This window comes from Strigops habroptila, chromosome 12, assembly GCF_004027225.2.
Source record: "Strigops habroptila isolate Jane chromosome 12, bStrHab1.2.pri, whole genome shotgun sequence".
Taxonomy (NCBI): Eukaryota; Metazoa; Chordata; class Aves; order Psittaciformes; family Psittacidae; genus Strigops; species Strigops habroptila.
Window position 1 is genome coordinate 16,002,043 of NC_044288.2, and position 21,485 is coordinate 16,023,527.

Genomic DNA, 21,485 nt, shown 5'->3' on the forward strand with positions numbered 1-21,485 from the left:
CAAGGCACAGGGAACAGGCAGAAGAAGTTTACCAGGAATCTCAGAGTGCCAGTCCTCCCTGCATGGATCTGTCAGCGTAATTCGTTGTAAGAACAGCTGTTGTGCTCAGCAAAGATAGGCTAATGCAGACACCCAACCTGAAAAGAGGATGCGTGCTGCAATGTAAGGCACTTTTGAGTCTGTGAGGGTGAACAACTTTGTCACTATTAGTGCACAGCCCTGCTGTGGGCACCTCAACCTAAATTCCGACAGGCAGAAGATGCTCTGTGGCCGGGTGATGCCCCCGCAGAGGGTGGGGACCACAGGAAGGCGGTTTGCTCATTTAGCAGAGCTGACCTGCTCCCGAGGATTGGCACAAGAGGACTTTCGGGCCTTTCTCCGAGACCCGAGCACCCTCCGCTGCCGGAGCGGCCGCAAGAGGGAGCCCGGCGCCCGGGAACGGGCGGCAGCCCCGGGCGGTGCCCCCGCCCCAGGGGTGACGTAACCTCGCGCGGCCCCGCCCAGCGCCTGCATCATCATCATCATCATCATCGGACAACGCTGGAGCGTCCGCCGGCTGCTGTAACTGTGGATAAGGGTTAAGGGTACCTTTAGGAGCAGGGCATGACAGGAGGACCTGGTCACAGGGCAGGGCTTGGGCAGCTGATGGGTTTATCACAGGTGACTCCACAAAACCACCCTCCCAAAAGCACGACATTCTTTGGGAGGAAGGCCAGAAGTGTCATAGCCAGCTCTTGCCACCATACCAACACTCCTGTTCACTCCCAATTCATTGAGCAATTTTAGCTCAGAAAGGTGAACGCTGTATTACACAGCACCACCGCTCCCCACAACCGTTGCTCCACAAGCTGGGTACTAGGTCCGACCCTGCCACAAGCACTGCAGCCACTGCTTGGGACCAGCCTCAGGCTGGTCAGAGCATCCCTCCAGGCCCAGCAAAAGGCCAGGTTTAACCTTATCTTTTAAGTTCCGGCTGAGGCTCTTCCAAAGCCCTGCTCCCTCCAGAGACCCAATGACCTGACCTTATCAAAGCTCTCATCCCTCATGCCCCATGGATAGCAAGCCCATCATGGAGCTTTAAAACAAACAACTCCTTGTGTGGCACCTATCTTTCTATAGGGGTATATCTTATGCTTCTCCCCATTTCTGCTTTATGTATTGTGGCAACCCTTCTCTTCCACATGTTTTTGTAAGCCTTCCACAGCATTTTTAGAGCAGGCGTATAGGACACCATCATCAGCCACAATTACTGCAGCTACTCCTATGAGGAGTTCCTAAAACACACTACTAACTTCAGCAGGGGGCACTGGAAGAGGGAACCTCCAAAACCAAACCCAAAACAATCCAAACACACAAAAACCAACCAAACAAAGCAAAAAACCCCACCAAAACTCTCACAGCACAAAGCAAACCCCTCACCTTCTGTTTGCTCTGGTGTCAGTCAAACCAGCCAAACAACCAAGTGCTTCCCCTGGGCTCCTATTTAAGCCCTTCAGCAGTGATGGGGTGGGGGGAATTGTTGGCTGATTCTCAGCACCTGGGAGCCATTTCACCCCAGAGCAGGCTTGGCTGCTCTCTCATTCTTGAAGGACCTAAGACATGCTGATACCCTCCTGCTGCTCCCTGAAATTGCCACAATCTACATCTTTCCAGTCCCCTGCAATACTCCTGTAGCTCTCCCGCCTACTCTCTGAGCAGTCCTTTTACATGTCCCCATAGCTCAGTCTTCCCCCCGTACTCAGTTTTGGGCCCCACCCCAGTACGAGAAAAGCAGTGAAAAACTAGACTAAGTTCAGTGAGTAGCCACAAGAGAGTTGGGGGCTGGAGCTCTGCAAAAAGCAGCAGAGGGAGGTGGGCTTGTTCAGCCTGGTGAGAAGGTTTCAGGGGGACTTAAGAGCATCCTGCCAGTTAACAAGCAGGTTGGAGAGCAGTCAGAGACAGATTCCTCACAGTGGAGATGAGACAGTTGAAAGAACAGAGGTTGAAACCAGATACAAGGAAAAATTTCTTTACCATGATGACAGTGAAACCCTGCGACAGGTAGCCCCACCCTGGGAGGTTTTCAATGCTAGACTGGATAAAGCCCTGAGCAACCTGATAGGACCTCAGAACTGACCCTGCGTGAGCAGGAGGTTGGACCAAAGTGCCTTCCAACCTGATCCATCCTCCCTTCTCTTTGGGAAAAGGGGGTGAAGCGAAATGATAACCAAGTCCAGAGCTTCCTCCTCAGCAGGGCTGTGGGAACCCTGCAGTCAGCACCACCACCCTGGGATCATCCCATGGCAGCTAGAAAAGCCTTGTCAAACACTGTGAATGTCAAGGGGAAAAAGTAGGACAAAGGACTCAACTGAGTTGTGACAGTGACACGTGCCTGTGCTGGGGGAGGAGGAGGAAGTGGTGGAGCACGCAAGTTAAATGGGCCAAGAGCCTGGACACAGCAATCTATCAGCTGCATCACCAGCAGAGCGAAGCTGTGAGATGGAAATATATCCTTCCCCTCTGCCATGTGCATAGCCCAGTCACAGGAGGGTGCTCAGCTGTGAGCAATGGCTTCTTTCAGTAGGAGCAACCATGCACAAATTGAATTCTTCCATTATTGTAATTGCCAAGAAGGACTGAGTGAGCCGCAGGGAGCGCAGGGCCCTCTTTCTGCTGCAAGGGGCAGTGGCTGAGATGCTGGGGCAGCTCCCACCCCAGGCTCTGCCCCTTCTTCCCCAGGCAGAGAACAAGCTGTGAAGATCCTCATGTTATCATGTTATCTAACAATCTTTCACTCACCTTTCAAAGCTGTCAAAAACCCTCAATAAAACTCAACACAATTTAAAAGGAGGAGGAAGGAGATCTCTTGGCCTCTCCTGGGGAGGAAGTATGGGAAGTTTTCACGACTAGGGGAATGAATTTCCTCAAAGGAGATTACTCCCATTCCCCACTTCCATGGCACAGGTGCAGGAGATAGTAGTTGGGTCTGTAGAGGTACAGAGGTGTTTTTATTTGCTATTTGCTCTGAAAACCAAAATACTTGACAACAAATGGTTGTCAAGTAGTGAACTCCTGGAGTTTGTGTCCTCTTCTGAAATGTCCTTGTTATCTCCTCCAGATTAAAAAGGATTAGATACAGGAATACGCTGAGAGTCACTGAGGGTCATCTCAGGCGTAAAGATGTTCCGTACCCCCTCACTCATTAAAATGTCACTTTACATCTAAAAAATGGGGTGGGTTTGCTCCTGTACACTGAATATGGTGCTGATCCAGAGCCATGCAACATAGTAGGATCACCTAAGGATAACTCAGGAAGGAGAGGACATGCGGAGGTCATCCTGCTCCAAGCAGGAAGAGGAAGGCCCTCCCACTTTCCCAACATGTCTTTCCTGACCACTTGTCCTTGTGCAGGAGATGCTGCTTGCTCCTCTAAATCTTGCCCATGTTCTGGATGTCTTGCTGTTGAGTTTACCACTGTAACATCTGAATGTGAAACCAAACAAGTGTACTTCCCCTGGCTGTACCAACTGGGACACAGAGAGGGTAAGTCTGCTTCCAAGAAGAGGTGGAAGATCTTGCAAGAATCCAGTAGGTTGGGTTGGGAAAAACATCAGGATCAAAGACAGCTGGTCCAAAAGAAGCTCCATACCAGCCAACATGGAATTTTGCCTGCGTGGTTCAACGTCTGCCGCCTGCATGCTGACTGTAAAGTTACCAAATGACAAAGGATTTGCCAGAACTGGCATCACAAATGTGAATTATCAGAAGAGAAGCCGGCATTAGGTGTGCTCAGAGCATTGCTAAGACCTCTCTTTTTAGGCATTGCACACCAATTGAGTTCAAAGCCTGGATTGTGGCATGATAGGCAAACACTCCAGCTCTGTCCAAACAAGGTCCAGAGGTTTAGATGCTCAGCATTTAGGTGCTTGCAAAACATGTTGACCCCTGAGGCTGATGATAAAATCTAAAGCTCCCTTTGAAAGTTAAGTGTTTAACATGAAGGAGCTGGTGTCCCATTGATCTGCTGCCAATGTTTTAACAAGGGGATGCCACAACTATTTCCCTGTGTGAATTTTGCACAGTGAATGGGGAGAGACTATAGAATTCATTTTCTCATCTTTGCACAAAGGAGGAATTTCCAGGCAGCATCAAGAAGAGAGAGGGCAACACTGTAAAAAGTAAAGAAAGGAATAAAGTCTATGTGCATTAAAAACTGTAAATGAATACAAATACTTGTGCCTGCAAAATCAAGCTCTGTGTATGATGCAGGGGGATTTTATCCTAGAGGTGGGGAGAGGAAGCCCACAGCTCTTCTCCAGGGAATATGTTTGGGGTTTTTTGATTATTAACACCTTATGCAATCTAGTGCTCTTCTAAATACAGCTTTATTAGCATGAGAAGCCAATGGCAGCGGGAAATTAATGCTGGTGAGTTCAGTTTCCAAGACAAAGCATTCTCTTAGAAGGAAGAAGAAAGAGACCGATTTGGAAAGAAGAGCCTTGCAGCTTCTGCCTAAAACCAGCCTCCACCTGCCGTCTTCTTGTTGCAGGCTTAAATGGAGCAATATTCCCTAGTCTCAGCTTGCTTGTCTCTGGTTTCCAAAGGAGATGAGGCATATGCAGTCACGCTGTTTACCAGCTCTCCTGTCACCCTCCCACAATAACCTCTGAGAGAGGAAAGAACATGTCTACGGAGGCTGGGTAAAGAAGAAAGGCGCCCGCTATCACCCACCCGCTGGGATGGGGAGAGCTGGGCAGGAACCCATGAGGTGATTGCACTGCTTGGCTGCCCAGCAAGCATGTGCCAATTCGCCAGGGAGGATGGGACAGAAGAACTGCTGGGGACGGGAAGACACAGCCCACGGGAGCCGTGGGAATCGCCTCTCCGGCACAGGGAGCGCCTTGCTTCCTGGGAGGAGGGTGATGTAATAACGTGGTATAGCAAAGCCACGCATTAGGCTCCAGCATGGCTCTATCAAAGCGCTTTTCTGGGAATTGCAGAAAAAGGAATCCAGCCAAAGAATCGTGCTGAGTTTTATTTTATTGAGCAGAGATGGCGGAGATGAGGGCAAGCTGCTCCCCTGCCTGTGAACAGGCATCTGTGGCTGTTGCTGATGGGGGGTCAACTCTTGTTGCTGGGTGACAGTGAGGACTCAGCATTTCCCCAGGTGCTTCAATCTTATTTTCCCTCCACTTCTCCTGTAAAAGGAGTAAAACAGTCTTAGACAAAGCAGTGAATGATAGACGCAGCAGTGTGGGACAAGGAGCTCATCCCTCCGAACCAGACCATTTGCCTCACTCATGCTAGTGTACCCTGGTGCCTCACAGGCAACATCAAGCCATTTTCTCCTCTCCTTACTCCTCTCAGATTTCCCCTAGGATAAGGCAGCCTTGAGCGTGCACCAAAAGTTAAGGACTCCTAAGGAAAACTCAATACATTTCAAGCACATTCAGTCCAAGTATGTTGGCTCTGATTGCATCTTCTTTGAAAGGTGACAGAGCTCAGGAAAAGGAGAAACTCAGGTTCCTCCTCTGAGATTGTGTGTCTTGTTCTACAAAGTCCATTCAGACTTCTCCGGAATAATTTGGCACAGCTTAGCTCCCGCATTCCTCCCAACACTTCTCAGTATCCAGAAGTGTGGGCAGTGAGAGTTGCAGCCTGTGGCATATAGTGGGAAATGTGCATCAAATTAGTGTGTGCAGAAGGTACAGGCAGGATGCAATTGCCTCCCAGGCCCCGTGCTGCCTCTCAGCATGGCAACCAGCAGCGTGCAAAGCCTAGAAATGAATTTAAATTAACTTGCATTCACACAGCTTCGTCCCAAGGAGGAAATATTCCACTTGGCATGATTCAGGGGCTGGTCCCTGCAAGAGGAGCAGCCTGGATGCAGGGCATCATCTCCATGAAGAATATCACTACATACGTGGAAGGAGCCAATTCTCTGTTATTTCAATCCCCTCTACTTTCACTTACAGCACTGCCTTGCAGAAGGCACACTTGTTTCCATAAGTGATACCATCCGTGCCACAATGAGGGTTGGACTCCCTTGTGCAGTACACGCTTCTGTTTACAAACTCTCTACAAATCTGCAAAAGGAATAAAAAAACACCCTTTCAGGACTCACATAGTCTTTCTTTCACTTTCCAAATTGGATAAAGGTCACTTATACAATGCCTTTTCTGTCAAAAGGACTAAAGTGTCAGTGATGACACTGCCTATTTACTGAAGGAAAAAGCCCTGTCAGAAATGAGCAGAAGCAGTGTTTCAGGCGAACTTTTGCCCCATGTTTGAGGAGGGAAACTATAGTCACCTGGGAGAAGTCTTGATCTCCTGAAGACAGGAGTGGATTAGCCTAGGCATGTAGGAGAAGAGTCAGCACGGATGCTCTTTGGGGCATTTGGCGCCAAGCTAGCTCACTGCTGCATGGCTTCATGCACCTTGCGAAACCGTGCACTCAGAGTGGTGCTTGCTGAGCTTTCTGCCTTCCCAGCAGAAGGAGGAGAAAACCATAGTCTACGTGGAATCAAAAATGGTGTACACAAAATGTACAGGTACTTTGTCTGTGGACCTTGTTTGGAGGGGTAGAACACTCTCAATAGTCCATTTGTTTCATGAGAAGATTCGACAGTGGAGCAAAGCAGACAAAAGTGGTGCCATGTATGAACACAACCCTGTGCAAGCACCCTAGACCTAGTCATGGGAAGCATTTGCTAAACCAACCATCTCTTTCCATCGTCTACTTGCTAATGTGGCCACACATAACATCCTTGTCCACATCAAACTCTCCAAACTGTTAGAACTTCTTGGAAGGACCCACCTGCTCCCAGCAGACATTAAAAACTGTTTACCATGGACCAAGATCTGGGTTACAAACCCATTCCTCTAGACAATGCAGATTCAGTAAGCAGAAAGAGCTGCACTAACCTCTTCAATGTCTTGACCTGCAACATCTGGAATAAGAAAAAAAAGAAAAAGAAAAAACAAACAGATTTTCCATTTCAGCATTATTTTCTGATGGAGGCTGAACTAAAGTCACAAACCTTTTATGCAAACAGTGAAACACACACCAGGTTTTTCCTACTCTGTCATTCTGTGCAGCGGAGGAGGGGGCAGGAAATGCATTATCTGAATTGCTTTTCAGTATTTTGCTTTTTTGAAAAATGTTACTAAAATACCATGTAATCAGTCATTCAGCTGCTAACTGCACCTCAGACACATAACCCAATCTCCTGGAAGGCAGCCACTCCCGGGAAAGAGAGCTGCCATATCGGATCTGGAGCCACACTCAACAGAAATTTTAAAGCTATATTGACTTTTAAGGCTTTTAAGCTCCCACACCTCTGAACAATGAAAATGGCTGGTACTGCTAATGAGAGGGTACTGTGCAGAAGAAGGAGACCCTCCCCATGCTCAGCTTTACAGCCATCCTCAGCACAGCACAGCCCAGAGACTCTCCCAGAACAAGTTCATCCTGGGCGAGATACAAAGAGATGTCATGGGGTGATACAGAGCAGAACAAGGACTGCTGGTCCCTAAGAGTGCAAAAATACCCAATGTAAGGCTCTGGGCTTGAAGCTAACAGTCCATTCTCTGTATATTTCTGCACTGCACAGACTGCAGTCAGACGCATAGGTTGAGTCCTAGTTGTGGGACTGGGCAACCCTGTGATGTCTCTAAGGGGAAGACTGACACTCAAGAGTGGATTGAATGCAGATTTGCAGAATCTGGGTCACAACACTGGGGACAAATACCCAGCATCTCACACAGGAATAGAGGTTCAGCTGTGGGGAGCACTGCCCAATGTGATGCTGCTCCGGGCAGGAGGTGGGAGAACCTTGTCCTACACTTGAGTCCACACACACTGGAAATCCCAGCCAACCCAGTCAGCTAGAACATCACCATCCATCAACCCACCTGACTTCTGCTGGCTGTATTGCTCTTTGATGTTTTATCCCTGGCGCTGGTGTTTTTATCATGTCCCCAGGTTAGGCTGGGCTGGCTTAGTTGTAAAGTCACTGTCATGGCTATCTGCATATTATTTACAAAATAGCTCATTAGATAGTTTTTATAAATATTACATGCGGCTACAGAAGACTTTGTGATGATGTCTCTTGACATCTGTTTATTTTATAGGAGATCACAGGGTTTGCTGCAACTCTGCCTGGCCTTGGAAGGAAGCTTCAGCACCCTGACAGAACCCAGACCCAATTAAAACTCAATTAGAGACAGATGAATATTTCATAATGAATAATGTGTACAAAGTAATTCACCTCTTTTCTCCATGCACAGCTTGCCATTTTCTCAAGTGAATTCTTTATTCAAATTATTCACAGAAAAACAAGTAGGAATAATTCTTGTTCTGCACGCTCTTCAATAACTGTCACCGCAAACCTTGCAGAGCTGGGTCAGCTGGACATAAGCAATTGGTAACACTGTTGTGACCTATATGTTCAATAATCATTCTCAGCTTTCCCAGATCATCAGAGAGACGTGTAAATCTCCAGATAAATAAATGCTGCCTCCTTTTAATTTGCCCTCTTTGCTCTGACTCCTTGAGGACATTTGAATTTAATTTTCAAGCTTTTCTCTGCCACATAAACGACAGCTGAAACTTTCATCTAATTACATTTCCACATCTCCAAGGAAAACACCAGTACCAAGATGCTTAGGATCAAAACAAGAGCTGATGACCCTGAGGTGAGTGAGTTTCTTCTCTAACTGGTTCAGCAAAACTCTCCAGTGAACATTTGCACCAAAAAAACCTCATCATTACAGTCTGCTTCAGTACATTTGTTGAAAGAGCAGCTTAAAATTTGCTCGATCTGTCTCCCAGTGACACCTCCACTGCGTTATTCACTGCGGAGGCACACGAGGAGCGGAAATATATCATACGAGTGAGCAAGTCCCGCAGATATTTTCTACTTGCTCAGCTTTAACTTCAAGCCTGTCATCCGGCCATCAAGGTTCTCTCGAGTTCGCTGTTGTCAGGAAAGGTTTGGGGTTTGTTTTTCTTTTCTAGGCTAGGGAAAACATCACTTACCCGAGAAGAAAGAGAGCACCAGCAGGCTGAGAAGCACTAAGGCACCTGTTGCCTTCATGCTGCAGGTAGCTCTTTAGTCCAAGCCAAGCGAAGTGTGCGGGAGGTGTCGTCTCAGCACTCAAGGCCACAATGCGCACACAGACCTGCCTTTCTGTGTATTTATGTGCCCATCCGTAGCCGTCCTCATTCTCCACCTTAATTGTGAGAACTTCTCCACTTCATTTCTAAAGCCATTATTGGTCCTGGCCTTGTTTATGGTGCTTTAGGAATGTTGCCCTGTCCACATCAAACCTAGAAAGGGATAATTATATGAGTGATAGATGGGCTTGTAATATCCTTTTTTTTTTTTTTTTTTTCTAAATAGTCACAGGATTCTCACAAGGGTGAATTTTCAAAGCAGTGATTCATCAGGGAAGCTGGTAATTTTCATTCTCTGGGCCCTCACTGAATGCCAGCTCTGAGGCTTTGAGTGCGGCGTGATGACACTCACTAGACGTTACGAAATAAATCACACCATGAGAATGTGTTGTCTGTGAAACCAATTATACGTTGTTCCCTGGCTATTTTTGAGGATGGTTCTAAATTTGTTGGGTTGGGGTGGAGAAACACTCCAGTGTGACATGCTCTCATATCTGTGTGCACAGTCCTAGATAGGACTGCTGACTCTCCCCCCGAACTATTTAAACTCTAGCTGTCAGTGTTTTCCAGCTTTTCGCATTCACAAATATATGTTAGGGCTCCGCTCCCACAGCAAGTGGCAAGACAGGGAATTTGATGGGGAATTGGGAGACCGGAGATCTATTTCCAGCTGAGTCTGTGCAAGGATTTGTGTTCAGCTGCACTGTTTGCAAAATATCTGTGCAGATAACAATAAGCTTAAAATGTTAGTATATTTACTAACTAATGTTAGTATATTTACTAAGGAGACAAGGCTCAGGAGAGCAATGCATATAGATATATCTGGTTATTAGTTCCCCCAGTGAATTTTGAATCTGCAACTAGCTCCAACCAAATTTGACATAGGAGTGAAAAGAATTAAAAAATACATTTTAAGACATTTTTCTAGCAACAGAGGAAAGATGCTAGTAATGTTCTCTGCCAGCAAGGGAGAGAGTTTCTGCATGAGAGCAATGTTATGAATGTCTACACCTGGGGAAGCATTACACTTTGCAGCTTGCTAGACATCTTAAAACCCACACAGCAGAGAAACCGTGACTGACAGGTGAATTCTCAGATGTCTATTAAGGGTGAGCTCACGACACAGCCTCTCATACAATTTAGTTATCAAGGCAGTCAGCCGCAGCGCCGTTCAAAACCACGCTCAGTTCTGCTGCTCGCAGCATTACTTGTTTGCCTTTTGTCGTTTCATACGTCACTGCTCACGACCACAGCCTTAATGCCTCAGTCCTTTATCTACCCAAACGTTTCAGTTGCTGCAGCGTAACCGAGTGGCTAAAGCCTCAGCATACGTACCACAGGGACCAATCCCTTCCAGGCTGAGGAAAGGAAGAAACTAAATTACCAACCAGGTAATTATTGTTATTACCCGTTTCCACTTCTTTATAGCATTGGAAACAGGCTACTTGTTGGCGTGGGTGAGGGCATCTTTCTGTTCCTCTGACTCCTGTGAAAATCAGGGATGGAAGAAGGGCATATGTACCTTGTTTTGCAGACCAAGGGGTGTAGCTGGGCAGAGTCTTGCTAGTGTCAAGCCAAGTACTTACTGTGCTGGGCAAGTATTATGTGATACAACCTTTCCATTTTCCAAAGAGTTCTTGCTTAGAGGCTCTCGAAGCATCTGGGATACAGCCATTTACCCTTACTTGCCATTGGCCCTCCCTGTCCAGTAGATGAGCAGCTCTTCTTTGGGCTTTCCCGAAGTCTTCTGAGCTCCTAAGCCAGTATCTGGCTTCCTCAGGCAGAAACTATCACTGCAGAGGAGGTTCGCCATAGTATCTTGCTACTGAAGACAGTATCTTGCCACAGCCAGAACTCCACTAGTCTGTGGCCACTTTATAAACCACATGGCCAACAAGAAATTGATGAGAGATGTCCTGACATCTCTCTGTTCACATCCATTAGATACTTAGACTGTTTCTTAACTATTTTTCACACACACACCAGGTAAGCAGTGAGAACTCTCATGGCTCTCCAGCTTAACTTTTCTTAAGAGCAGGCACAAAAACATGATGTGGTTTATATAGCCTGTGCTAACAGAAAAAAACTGAAAATGAGAAGTTCCATCCCTCTTCCTAGGACAGAACACTGCTCTGTGCTAGTACTAGGGGAAGGGCCTACAAAATTCCCAGTCAGGAAATTATCTACTTCAGGAAACAAGAGCTAAAGAAAAGGCTTAGAAATCACAGATTTTGCCCTAAATATCAGCCTTGGCAGTAGATATTCTTGCTACATATCAAGAGAATGGGAGGTGGAGAAAGGGAGTGTGTGAGCTGTGGCTCTTGAGACTTATTGCCTGTGATGTTTGCCTGTTAACAGCTTGAGTCACCCAAAAAGATGGCACATCATCATGAACATTCGTATATATCATTGCTCCTCCAGTGCATCCTTTAAGCTCCCACAGAGATGTTATCTCCATACCTCTTTTCCCAAGATACAAAGCACTTTGGGACTACCAGCACATCTTCTGGCCCTTCTTTCCACAGGTTAGAAAATCCAAGACTCTTTTCCTGAAGGGACTTTTATCCTACCCCTGCCTCAGACACCCCCAGCACAACTTTTCAAATCTCTTCCCCAAGAAGCTGAAAGCCTGAGCCCAATCTAATTTCTCCTCGGGTTCTCATTAGGCTCATTACAGCCTTGCCCAGCTTGCTGCAATTTTGTGCTGACCAACACAGTCTCGATGGACACACCCTTCAAGGAAGCAGCAGTTCCTAATTTTCTTCCCTATGAGATAGCCTCCTCCCTCCTCCCTTTGCCATAAGCCTCCTCTCTATAACACACTGCCAGATCTGTCCCTTGCCAAGGTCTGACAGATAGGGCTGACTACTGCCACCTTTCCCCTTGGCCATCCCCCTGTGCCAGGGACCTTAAAAGGACCAGTTCCTACAAGACAGTGCTGATACAAAGACAAATCCATTTACACTCTATAAGACATGGAAATTGGGAAAGTGGCAGTATTTTATAGCAGCTTGGTTTCTCTCCTGATGATTTGGTATGGAGCGACATACTCTCATGAGGGCTTCAGCTGGTGTGTGATGGGTGTTATGCTTTGCTCTTTATTGTGGTTTATTTCACAACTTCTCCTGACTGACAGATAAGTACCTAAAAGCCTGAAGACCATTACCCCTGCCCTGAAAAAACAACCAACCAACCACCAAACCAAAAACCAGTCCATGGCAAAGAGAGTAGTTGCATTTAATTTATTGATCAATCAAAGCAGAGACCAATGCACAACAGTCAAAGGAGCAGGGAGGATCGTATGTGTTCTCAGAATTTGTAACGGAACAGCTCCAGCGCTCAGCATTCACCACGGTGTCTGAGGAACAGACCTTCCTGGCTCAATCTGAAGAGAAAGAGGGAGACAAAAATTACAGACGTGGATCTCAGTTTTATAGTCTAACTTCACCCAAATAAGCCAATGCTCTCTGACTTATAAAGTACTTCACTTAATGTTTCCTGATTCCCCAGGTTACATGCTTTCTCACATTAAAGAGATTTGGGACAAACCCCATAATTTCAGACACCTCTTACAGTCACAGTTTAAATCACTCTGTCAGGGAGGGAGTCAGCAACGCTATGAGCCTGCAAACGGAGATCTGGATTTAATTGCAAGGGAAGTAGAAGACTCACTCGGGCTTTAGATCTGCAGTGCCTGGGGGGTGACAGAGGAGTGAGTGTCAGAAGAACGTGGAGCAGGGATGGATTTACCAAGGGGCTAATGGGTGCTCCGGGCTTTCCACACCAGCTGCTGCTGCTGTGTGTGTGCTCCAGCTCCTCTAGTTTCATGGCTATATGGTGAGCTCCATACTTACGAAACTGCATTGCAAAAATGACACTGGTTTCCGTAAGTTCTGCCATCAGAGCCACAAAGTGGGCTATAGTCGGCAGCGCAGGCAAGATTGTTGCCATTCTGTTCACTGCAGTCAATCTCCTCCTAATGATAGAGAAACAACAGGTTTTAAAGCTTTTGTTCCCTGTCTTTTCCTGCGAGTGCTTTATGTTTATGTAATGTTTATGGTATGGCAAAGCATGAAAGCACTTTTCAGGTGCAGGGCTCTGTTGCTTTAGCAATTCTGCTAGCTCAGAGGCAGAGAACGTGCTTGAGTGGAGCATCCTGAAGCAGGGAGAAGGCAGGGGCCAAAGAATCTAATAAATACTAGTATGAATAGCACCATTCTATGAAATAGTGAAATAACCATGCTGATATTCCCAAGCTGGCCCTCCCACTGGTTGCTCTGCTTCAGCAGGCTAGCAGAAGCAAGTGTACAGAAAGTGGATAGTCGCAAGCCACGCTGCAGAAAGCATTCCCACCTGAGAAATCACCACTACTAATAGTGCTGGTAGTATGCAGCCCTCCTGCTCTCCTGCAGAAAGAATGAGGCAGCACCTCTTGTTCATCCTGTTTCCCGGTAAATGTAGGTCTCAGCACCTGCTGACTGCTGTGTTCCTAGGTCAGAGGGGCAGCTGCATATCTGAGCCATGGATTTGGTTCAAAGCCCTTTGACACTGGCATACTTTAACTCTTTTTCTCAAATCCTTTTTCCAGACCAAATGCACAAGGACAGTGTGGGCGTTCCTATTATTTAGTTATGATTCAGTGAATTTATGTTGTGAAATGTATTGTAACAGCAGTGTGCAGATTTCTGAGCTTTACCTGGGCGCATTCTCCAAGATTGCTCAGGTCCATGTCCAGTCCACTCCTTTGGGAAGAAAGCAAGTTGAGAATGAACAAGCACAGTGCAGCCGCTTCACGAGTCAAACTACCTCATTACACTCTAAATACCAACATGAGCACCTACTGATCCAGAATCCCCTCCCATGACCCAGGCCCTCCACTTACACCACAGCATTGCAGAAGTAGCACTTGTTTCTGTAGGTAACCCCGTTGGTGCCGCAGATGGGTGTGTACTCCGTGGTGCAGGTGTCCATACGACGGCTGAGTGGTCTCAGGTAGCCACTGCAGTCAAACTGAAACAGTCACAGAACAACATTTTAATCTCTGCTGCCTTCTGTACTAGTAATGGAGCAAAGCGCAAGAGACATCTTCCCCTCATCCCAGAGCTGCAAGGGGAGAGAAGCCCTGGCATGGTGGAGTTGAAGGAGCATAAACAGTCAAATCCTGCACATGGGTACAGCAGAATCCTGGAGTATCTGCTTTTTTCCTGTCCTGAAGTGGGCTGCATCCCTATCATCTTGTGTATTTTCACTGTGAACGCCACCACAAAGGATCTTTGCCTAAAATGCCTTCTGCAGCAGCAACTTTTGCTGCGAAATGTCAATGCCACTTGAAAATGGAATTTACGCTCACCCCGGTGTTTCTGCAATTACTCGGAGTGTACTGAAATGGAAGTCGTATTATGTTAAATTGCACAGCCAGAGTGTTTCTTTACTTTCTCTCTCTAAACTAAAAATAGAGATACTTCTGCACTTCACAGTAGCTCCATATATTGATAAACAAAGTTTATGATAAATGTTTTGATAGAGTTGTTTTTTTCTGTTACAAAATTACAATTTAATCAAAATCCAAACTTCCTCTGGGAATATCTTGGCTTCAACGAGCCTCTAAGTCTAAGTCTGAAGAAAACCGGTTTGATAATGCTGAAGTATTATTGAAAACAAAAGCTTCCATTCTGAAGCCTGGTTTTACAGAAAAGACAATGTTTTAAAACTCACTGACTTTAACTGTTCATACAAAATGTAAGAGGAATTCTTGTAAATCTAAAATTCTTATTTTTTATTCCATTTCTGACAGTTTGAAATCATGTAGTTTTAATACAGAATTAATCCTGGGCAAGGTTTCTGTCTAGCGCTCTGCCATCATTTCACCCACCACTGCTCAGCGCACCAGGAGAAGGAGCTGATCTCAGACCGTACCTTAACACATCTTCCATCATGCTTCTTGTCAATGGCTTGGTTACGGCTAGAGGGAGAAAGAGAGAGAGAAGGAAAGGAAGAATTATTCTGTTCATAACATGCAGTCATCTCTCTCACTAAGTCTCTCCACTCATAAAGCCCCAGTAATTAATCAGATTCAGTAGCTCTGACACGGAAGATCACGGGCATTAAGGCAGACTGAAACTTATGAAAAATCTAGTCCACCCCCTGATTAGTCACAACCCCAAAGGCTTTTGTCTGCTGCTTGAACTGGCATTGTAGGTAGTCAGGAGACCTTCTACTCACAAGATTTCTTTGCAGAGGGAGCACTCATTGGGGTAGGTCACATTGTCAGTCCCGCAGGTGGGTTCGTAATCGGTGGGACAGTTAAACTCTCCTTCTCCAGAGAACGGGTACGTGTCGCAGGAGGCCTGTCAAAGAGGACTTGTGATGTCTCCAAATGGAGAGAAGGGTGTGCGTATGTGAATCATGTTTTCTCTGCTTTGGGAGACTACTGTCAGTCTTTTTTTTTTCTCTATCCTTCTTCCATGGTAAAAAAGAGAGGGAATAAAATATAGCGTGTTTCTTACAGCATGCAAAAGCACCTTTTTGCTGTTAAGACTTAAAGTACTTTCTGCAAGAATTGCAGCCAAAAATGATCATTCCCCGGGGAATCAAGACAGGGAAGATGTTTAGGCAGTTATTCAATAGCTGTATAGATTTTCTGCTGGCACTCTGTGCTGTGCTGACTCTCACTCTACATTATTAATCGCTGTCTTTTTTGTCATTAACATGGTAAGTTATCTTTCTCTGACAAAAGTCATTTCTTATTTTGGGGAAAAGAGGTGGTGTAATTCTTAAGGGCACTTTTCTTCTTCCTTTCTGTCTCACTCTCCTTTTTTGTTCTCTTTCAGCCTTCCCTGGGATACAGTAGAAGTATGAATTATTCATCTAGACTTAGACATCAAGACTAAATGACAAAGAAAATCTACTACTCACCAGTCGTTGAGCAATAACAATATCTACAATAAAAACAGAGATTATAAAATATAAAAATTGTACAATGTCCTTGACTAAAATTCCCTTGGACTCGTCAGTTTCCCAACAGAGTAACTAAATACACTTTCTCATTCCTGAGAAGTGATTGTTTGCCCAAGTTTTATTGATTCCAAATGAACAAGAAGTTATAAACTAAGATTAAAAAAATCAATTATTTGTGAAACCAGAAATTTTGACTCACTAAAGAAGAAATAGGACATAAACTTTGCTATTTTTGCAGCACTATTATCCCCACTAAAGCATATAAGCTTAAATCAGATGAATGCATCCTATCTATCTATAGTATTTATTGGCACAAGGATAAAGTTCATTAGAAGAGAGCCTGCATATTACTACATCATCACATCTCCAAAAGGGGGAACCCTCCTTTAGGATGTATATATAAAGGCAAAGGTTCAGGAGAACTAGAGATACAAGCATAGCAAAAACAACTTACCAGAAAGGCAGCTGAGAAGCACAAGCCCAAGAAGGGCAACACTTCTTGTTGTCTTCATAGCAGAGATGGTTGTATTGTCTGTTACTTGCAAATCTGTTGGTGTTGAGTTCAGTAAATGATTCTCAGCCTTCTTTCTCTGCACTATTTATATACATTTCTCTGGCCTCGTGAAGTCAGCCCAGAAAGTAATTATTTGCTCTGTAAACTAAGAAAAATATATTGATTATTGAGTTGAGCTTTAAAGAATACTTGTTTGTTGGAGATGCCCAGAAGAATTAAACAAAAGCTACACCAAGCTTGTTAACAAAGGCGCCCTGCTGTACAATGAGTGATTTGTACTTTCCAAACAAGAGCACTGTCTCAGTAGTAGATGTTGTGAAAATACATATGGAAGAAAATACCTCCATTTATTGCGTTGTTTGTATTTATGCCCACCATAGATGGTATTCGGGTTCCAGGATATTTGCATGCTACAGGAGAGCTGGGGAAGCAGCAGCAAGGGACACTCCAAGCTTTTAGAGACATAAATCTTAGTTTTGACTGACATCAACATACTTTAAAGATACTGAGGGCTCAGTGAATCTCTCCATACTCTCTCCTATAGTTTCCTGGTATACTGGATTTCTCACCAAGAAGACAACATTACCTAAAACTTCAGAAGTTTATAAGACATTTCTATGTACAAGCAAGAGTTATTCGTCTGTTAGCTGTGGGCACGAGTCTTATTAAGAAATCACAAGAATAAGTAGCCTTAAATCTGGACTTGGGTAATGTTTCCCCTTAATAGCAAGTGGTATTCTGTGCAAGTAAATTGGGCTTCTTAATACCAAAGACATTCAAGAAAAATTTGCAGCAGCTGCTAACAGGAGGCAAGTCTTTAGGCTTTCTCCTTCCCCTTCTATTACATGGCATTACATTTAGAGTGTCAGCTGAAAGTCATTATTAGCAAAAATAGATGAAGAATAATGTGCTAGGCACTGTTAAGTGGTTCAACTCTATCACAAGGGTATGGAAAAACAAATAAGGAATATTGCCTAAAATAATATATTTTTGATTTAAGGTAGTCATGGAAGGAACTGTGGGACAGAACATGTTTGTGCTTTAAAAGAAGCCTGATTCATACATGTGGCTTAAAAGCAGCCTGAGTTTTAAATAGAAAATAGAATTGGTTTTCTTATTATCCTGGGAGATGTTCAAGACTTGGTGGGCAGATAAATCATAAAAATGTAACTGAAAGTGTAAGGGAACTGTAGTCACTGACTAGAGCTTGCGGGATTTGGCCTGTTTATATCAATGAAATCATTTTCCTGAAAAATAAATGAATAATGCTATTTGGATCTCATTCACAAATGCCACAAGCTGAAGGGTTCCTTTGAAAGCGGTTCCTGTTGTATTCTTAACATCCTGAGTAACTTGACTTTCAGATTCCTTGAACTGATTATGAGCATATTTGGAAGGGAAGCAATAATCACAGAAGGATTAACACTGATTATTCTCCAGGGGCAAGAATGACAAAGCCTGAAAACAAGGCTTCCTCAGAACTTGTACCAGCCTCTGGTGGAGATGGCGTTTGCCAGCTCCACTGTGGTTAGTGAGGCTACAGGAAGGTAGTCTGTCACCTCCTGAGCCCTGCAACCCAAGCCTCTCCATATCCATCTCCACAACTGAGATCCCCAGTTACCAGAAATTGTGCTGCTTCTCCAGTTTGCCTCTCCTGCCAGGCTGAAATCACTCTGGTTGCTTAGGAGTTGTTGTGAATGTCAAGGTAACTGCTAAGGGAGCAGCAGTATTCTCATGTGTGGCCAACACCTACCCTTGTTGGCAGTGAGAGCTGCTGGGCTAGATGTGATGTGGGATTGCACAAGGAGCTTCATTAATAAGAAACAGAGGGAATGGGACAGCAGTAATTGTGGGGAAGCAGGTAGGTTGAAAATAGACATTAGGAGCAGTCAAAAACGACTTGTCTCCTCCATTCATTTGGAAGAGTGAGCTTTGGGAAATGTTAGACACATGTTGTAATTGGGAAGGGCAAACTGATCCCACCTGGCAAAACCCCTCTGTGGTATTCAAGAGTATCTTGATGGTGGGCTCAGTAAAGTGGCTTTGGGCATAGGATTATTTTAACATTTCTACAGATATGAGCTCCACAGAGAAGTTTAAATAAAACTCTTCCTGCTATTTCAAGTTCTTAGAGGGCAAATATTCAAGAAGGTTGTGGCCACACGAATGCGATAAACATTGGTAGTCATATAATGGATCCTCTCGTATTAAGATAATTTTTCTATAAGTCTGGAAAATCTACCCAGTTTCTAATCCAACGTTATTTCTTCCCATAGCAGTAATATTTTCCTGGGAATCTTTTCCTCTGGTTTTGAGACTCCCTATCTCAAGTAAGTCCATAATCTACCAGGACCCAAAAAATTCTTCGTTTATCCCTGGTTTAGTTAAAAACTTATCACAGGCTTCATGTGGCTACAAAGAGAAATTATACTTTTTTTTTTTTTTTTAAATAAAAAAGGTGGATGTGTGCATGCAAGACCACATGTTGTTATTCCAGAATTACCATTGTCCTTGTTCCTGTACCCTGCTGTCACACACCACACTGTAATCAAGAATAAAGTGGTTTTGTGCTCCAGTCTATGCTACTGTAGGGACAAATGCAAAATGCATTTCTTTGCCATTGACTAGCGATGCGGCACACTGCAAGAGCTCCAAAACAGGTTGCTGTTCCCAGACCTCTGCACAGGGGGGCAGAACTGGATCTTCTATGAGAACATGAATTCAATTTACAGCAAGCAAAGCCCCTTCTTGAAGCCGCACTCATCTAATATTTCTCGTTGTAGTTCAGCTATCTGATTGCTGCCTGCATATCGCCAGTCTTTTAAGCACAGATGATATCACAGGCAAGGATGCCTGGAATAATTTGACTAACTGGGAGCCGCATACTAACAGCAAAAGGCTGAGGATCTGGCCCTGTGCATCCCAAACCCTCAGCAAATCTCAGCTCTGCCTCACTGGAATAGCTCGACATAGACATCCCCCAGAAACGACGTCTCCAAGTAATTTTCTTTTAAAACATCATTTTATTTTTCTCCGCATCAAGAAAGAACATAGTAACAAACCGATTATCTTGAATGAAGCCTCAGAGAGAAACTGCATTAACTGAAAGGTCTAGACTGGCCTGAGGTATATTTTGGCCAGCAACAAGTAGAACAATACACTAAAACAGAAGCGTTGATATAAAATAGAGCAGAACAAAATAACTACATGCAATGTGTTAATCAGGTTGTGGGGTAATTGAATGGCATTTCCTAAATTCACTAGCATCAGATAATGACATAAAGTGCCGAGGTACTGCTTAAAGAATTGTACCATAAAATACCTCGGCAGGCAGACAATGTTTCTTGCCTTGAATTTCCTGGAGGGAGAGTTAGATTAGTAATGGTGAGAGGATTTTGTGTTGTTGTGGCAGGATTTTATTGAGCAGCAACAAAAAAAATATTTCCAATGAGGTGGCCATAAAAGAGGGCTGTCTTCCTCTCCACGCTGAAGAGCTGCCCCCCTGGGGCAGGGGGTGCTGCTGGGATACTGCTCTGCCTGCTGTGCCCTTGACTACTCCTGGGCAGTACTGCGTAACTCTGCATCCAGGTGAAGGATTTGTCCCCGTTCATTTCTGCTCACGATTTCCCCTCAATTGACTGGTGGATTTTCCCATTTAGTGGACATGGCTCCTGGAAGATGCCCTCTCAGGACCACTGGGATCTTGAATGCAACCAGGAGATCTGCTTGTCTCCAAGACATCATGGTCCCAGGGGCCATTCTCATCCTCTCTGCTGCTCTCCCGGAAAGAAAATAAGTGCTGGAGCTGGTGTTCTCTTGCACTCGACTCCTTCACTCAGATGAGGGGGGCAAGAAGCAGCATGAAGCCCCTGAGCCACACACCACTGGCACTACCTCCCAGAGCCTCAATTTGTCTTGGTCTTAAGAAATGGCATCGAACAATGAAATGCCTTCCCATACATAGACCTCCCTCTCACAGGAGGGACATTCCAGCCCTGGGAAGGGACTTGGCACTAAATGGTTGCAGAGAGTCATGTCTTTTGCAAACAAATTGTCTCCCTTCCGAGAGCTGCTCTCTCCGGTCTCTGGAAAGTGACACATTGTCACTTAAGATTATTAACTATTTGACTGGGAGACTGCTGCTGCACAGCATCCCTCACTGCCAGCACTTTGCTGTTAATGAATAATAAATTAACGCTATGACTCTAAGCCCTTCCTTTCATCAGCTGAGGCTTCTGGAGGCCGAAGAATCTCAAAGGATCCTCTACAAACAAGGACAGTCGACGTAATTACCTACAAGCAGCAGCTAAGTGGTGGGTGAGGTGCAAAATGGGCTGCAACAGCAATTGCTAGCAGTCCTCTGAACATCGGGTCTGTTAGGACTGACTGCCCACTAGTTTTCTGCAATCCCCCGCAGTGATGAACACTGCAAACACGAACGTGGGCAGCCAGGTATCTGCCTGCCCAGAGAAAACATCTTGTCCCGTTGCTTTGGGAAGCTGATCGGATTGCAAAAGAGCTTCTCTCACCTAAAGGTGGTTTTCCAATCCTGTTTGCAAGAGGAAGACATGCAGCTGGGAAACTGCCTTTCTTCACCACTCCTGGGCATAAGAAATTGAGACTGACACTCGAAACTGAAACAGGGTTGAGCAGCTCCTGGTGACATCAAGACGTTCTGTGCCTCCGTGGCTGTTGCAAAGCAGCCACAAAATACTCCCAACTGCAACAACGTTGGGGCTGTCTCTAACTACGTGTATGTTCAGGCTTGCTTGGTGCCTCTTTGTGCTGCCCAAGTCTCCCATACAGTAATGCAGGGGAGAGACAGCAGGTATTTGACAGCAGCGGTTAGGGAAGCAG

The 21,485-nt window shown here is 45.2% G+C and overlaps 2 protein-coding genes across 2 annotated transcripts; both read right to left on the bottom strand.

The window, feature by feature from the left end:
• Positions 1-5,131: 5,131 nt before the first annotated feature.
• On the bottom strand, positions 5,132-9,077 carry LOC115615959 (serine protease inhibitor Kazal-type 6-like). The gene is made up of 4 exons (XM_030504706.1): positions 9,020-9,077; positions 6,904-6,929; positions 5,953-6,065; positions 5,132-5,177 (listed from the first exon to the last, which is right to left on the bottom strand). The coding sequence occupies exons 1-4, from the start codon at positions 9,075-9,077 to the stop codon at positions 5,132-5,134; spliced, it is 243 nt and encodes an 80-aa protein (XP_030360566.1).
• A 3,308-nt stretch (positions 9,078-12,385) lies between these two features.
• Positions 12,386-16,024, bottom strand: LOC115616052 (double-headed protease inhibitor, submandibular gland-like). The gene is made up of 7 exons (XM_030504866.1): positions 15,965-16,024; positions 15,380-15,504; positions 15,074-15,119; positions 14,040-14,167; positions 13,827-13,899; positions 13,012-13,127; positions 12,386-12,542 (listed from the first exon to the last, which is right to left on the bottom strand). The coding sequence occupies exons 1-7, from the start codon at positions 16,022-16,024 to the stop codon at positions 12,497-12,499; spliced, it is 594 nt and encodes a 197-aa protein (XP_030360726.1). The 3' UTR covers positions 12,386-12,496.
• Positions 16,025-21,485: the final 5,461 nt, after the last annotated feature.

Bases quoted from the DNA above. Each gene is read 5' to 3' on its own strand.
- LOC115615959 (XM_030504706.1), bottom strand. From the start codon at position 9,077: ATGAAGGCAACAGGTGCCTTAGTGCTTCTCAGCCTGCTGGTGCTCTCT. The intron at 6,066-6,903 runs GTTAGTGCAGCT...TTCCTTTTGCAG, and splicing joins CAGGTCAAGACATTGAAGAG to ATTTGTAGAGAGTTTGTAAA. The intron at 5,178-5,952 runs GTAAGTGAAAGT...CTCCTTTTACAG, and splicing joins GCCTTCTGCAAGGCAGTGCT to GAGAAGTGGAGGGAAAATAA.
- LOC115616052 (XM_030504866.1), bottom strand. From the start codon at position 16,024: ATGAATAATTCATACTTCTACTGTATCCCAGGGAAGGCTGAAAGAGAA. The intron at 13,900-14,039 runs GTAAGTGGAGGG...TTCTTCCCAAAG, and splicing joins TACTTCTGCAATGCTGTGGT to GAGTGGACTGGACATGGACC. The intron at 12,543-13,011 runs GTAAGTATGGAG...CTTTCTCTTCAG, and splicing joins CATTTTTGCAATGCAGTTTC to ATTGAGCCAGGAAGGTCTGT.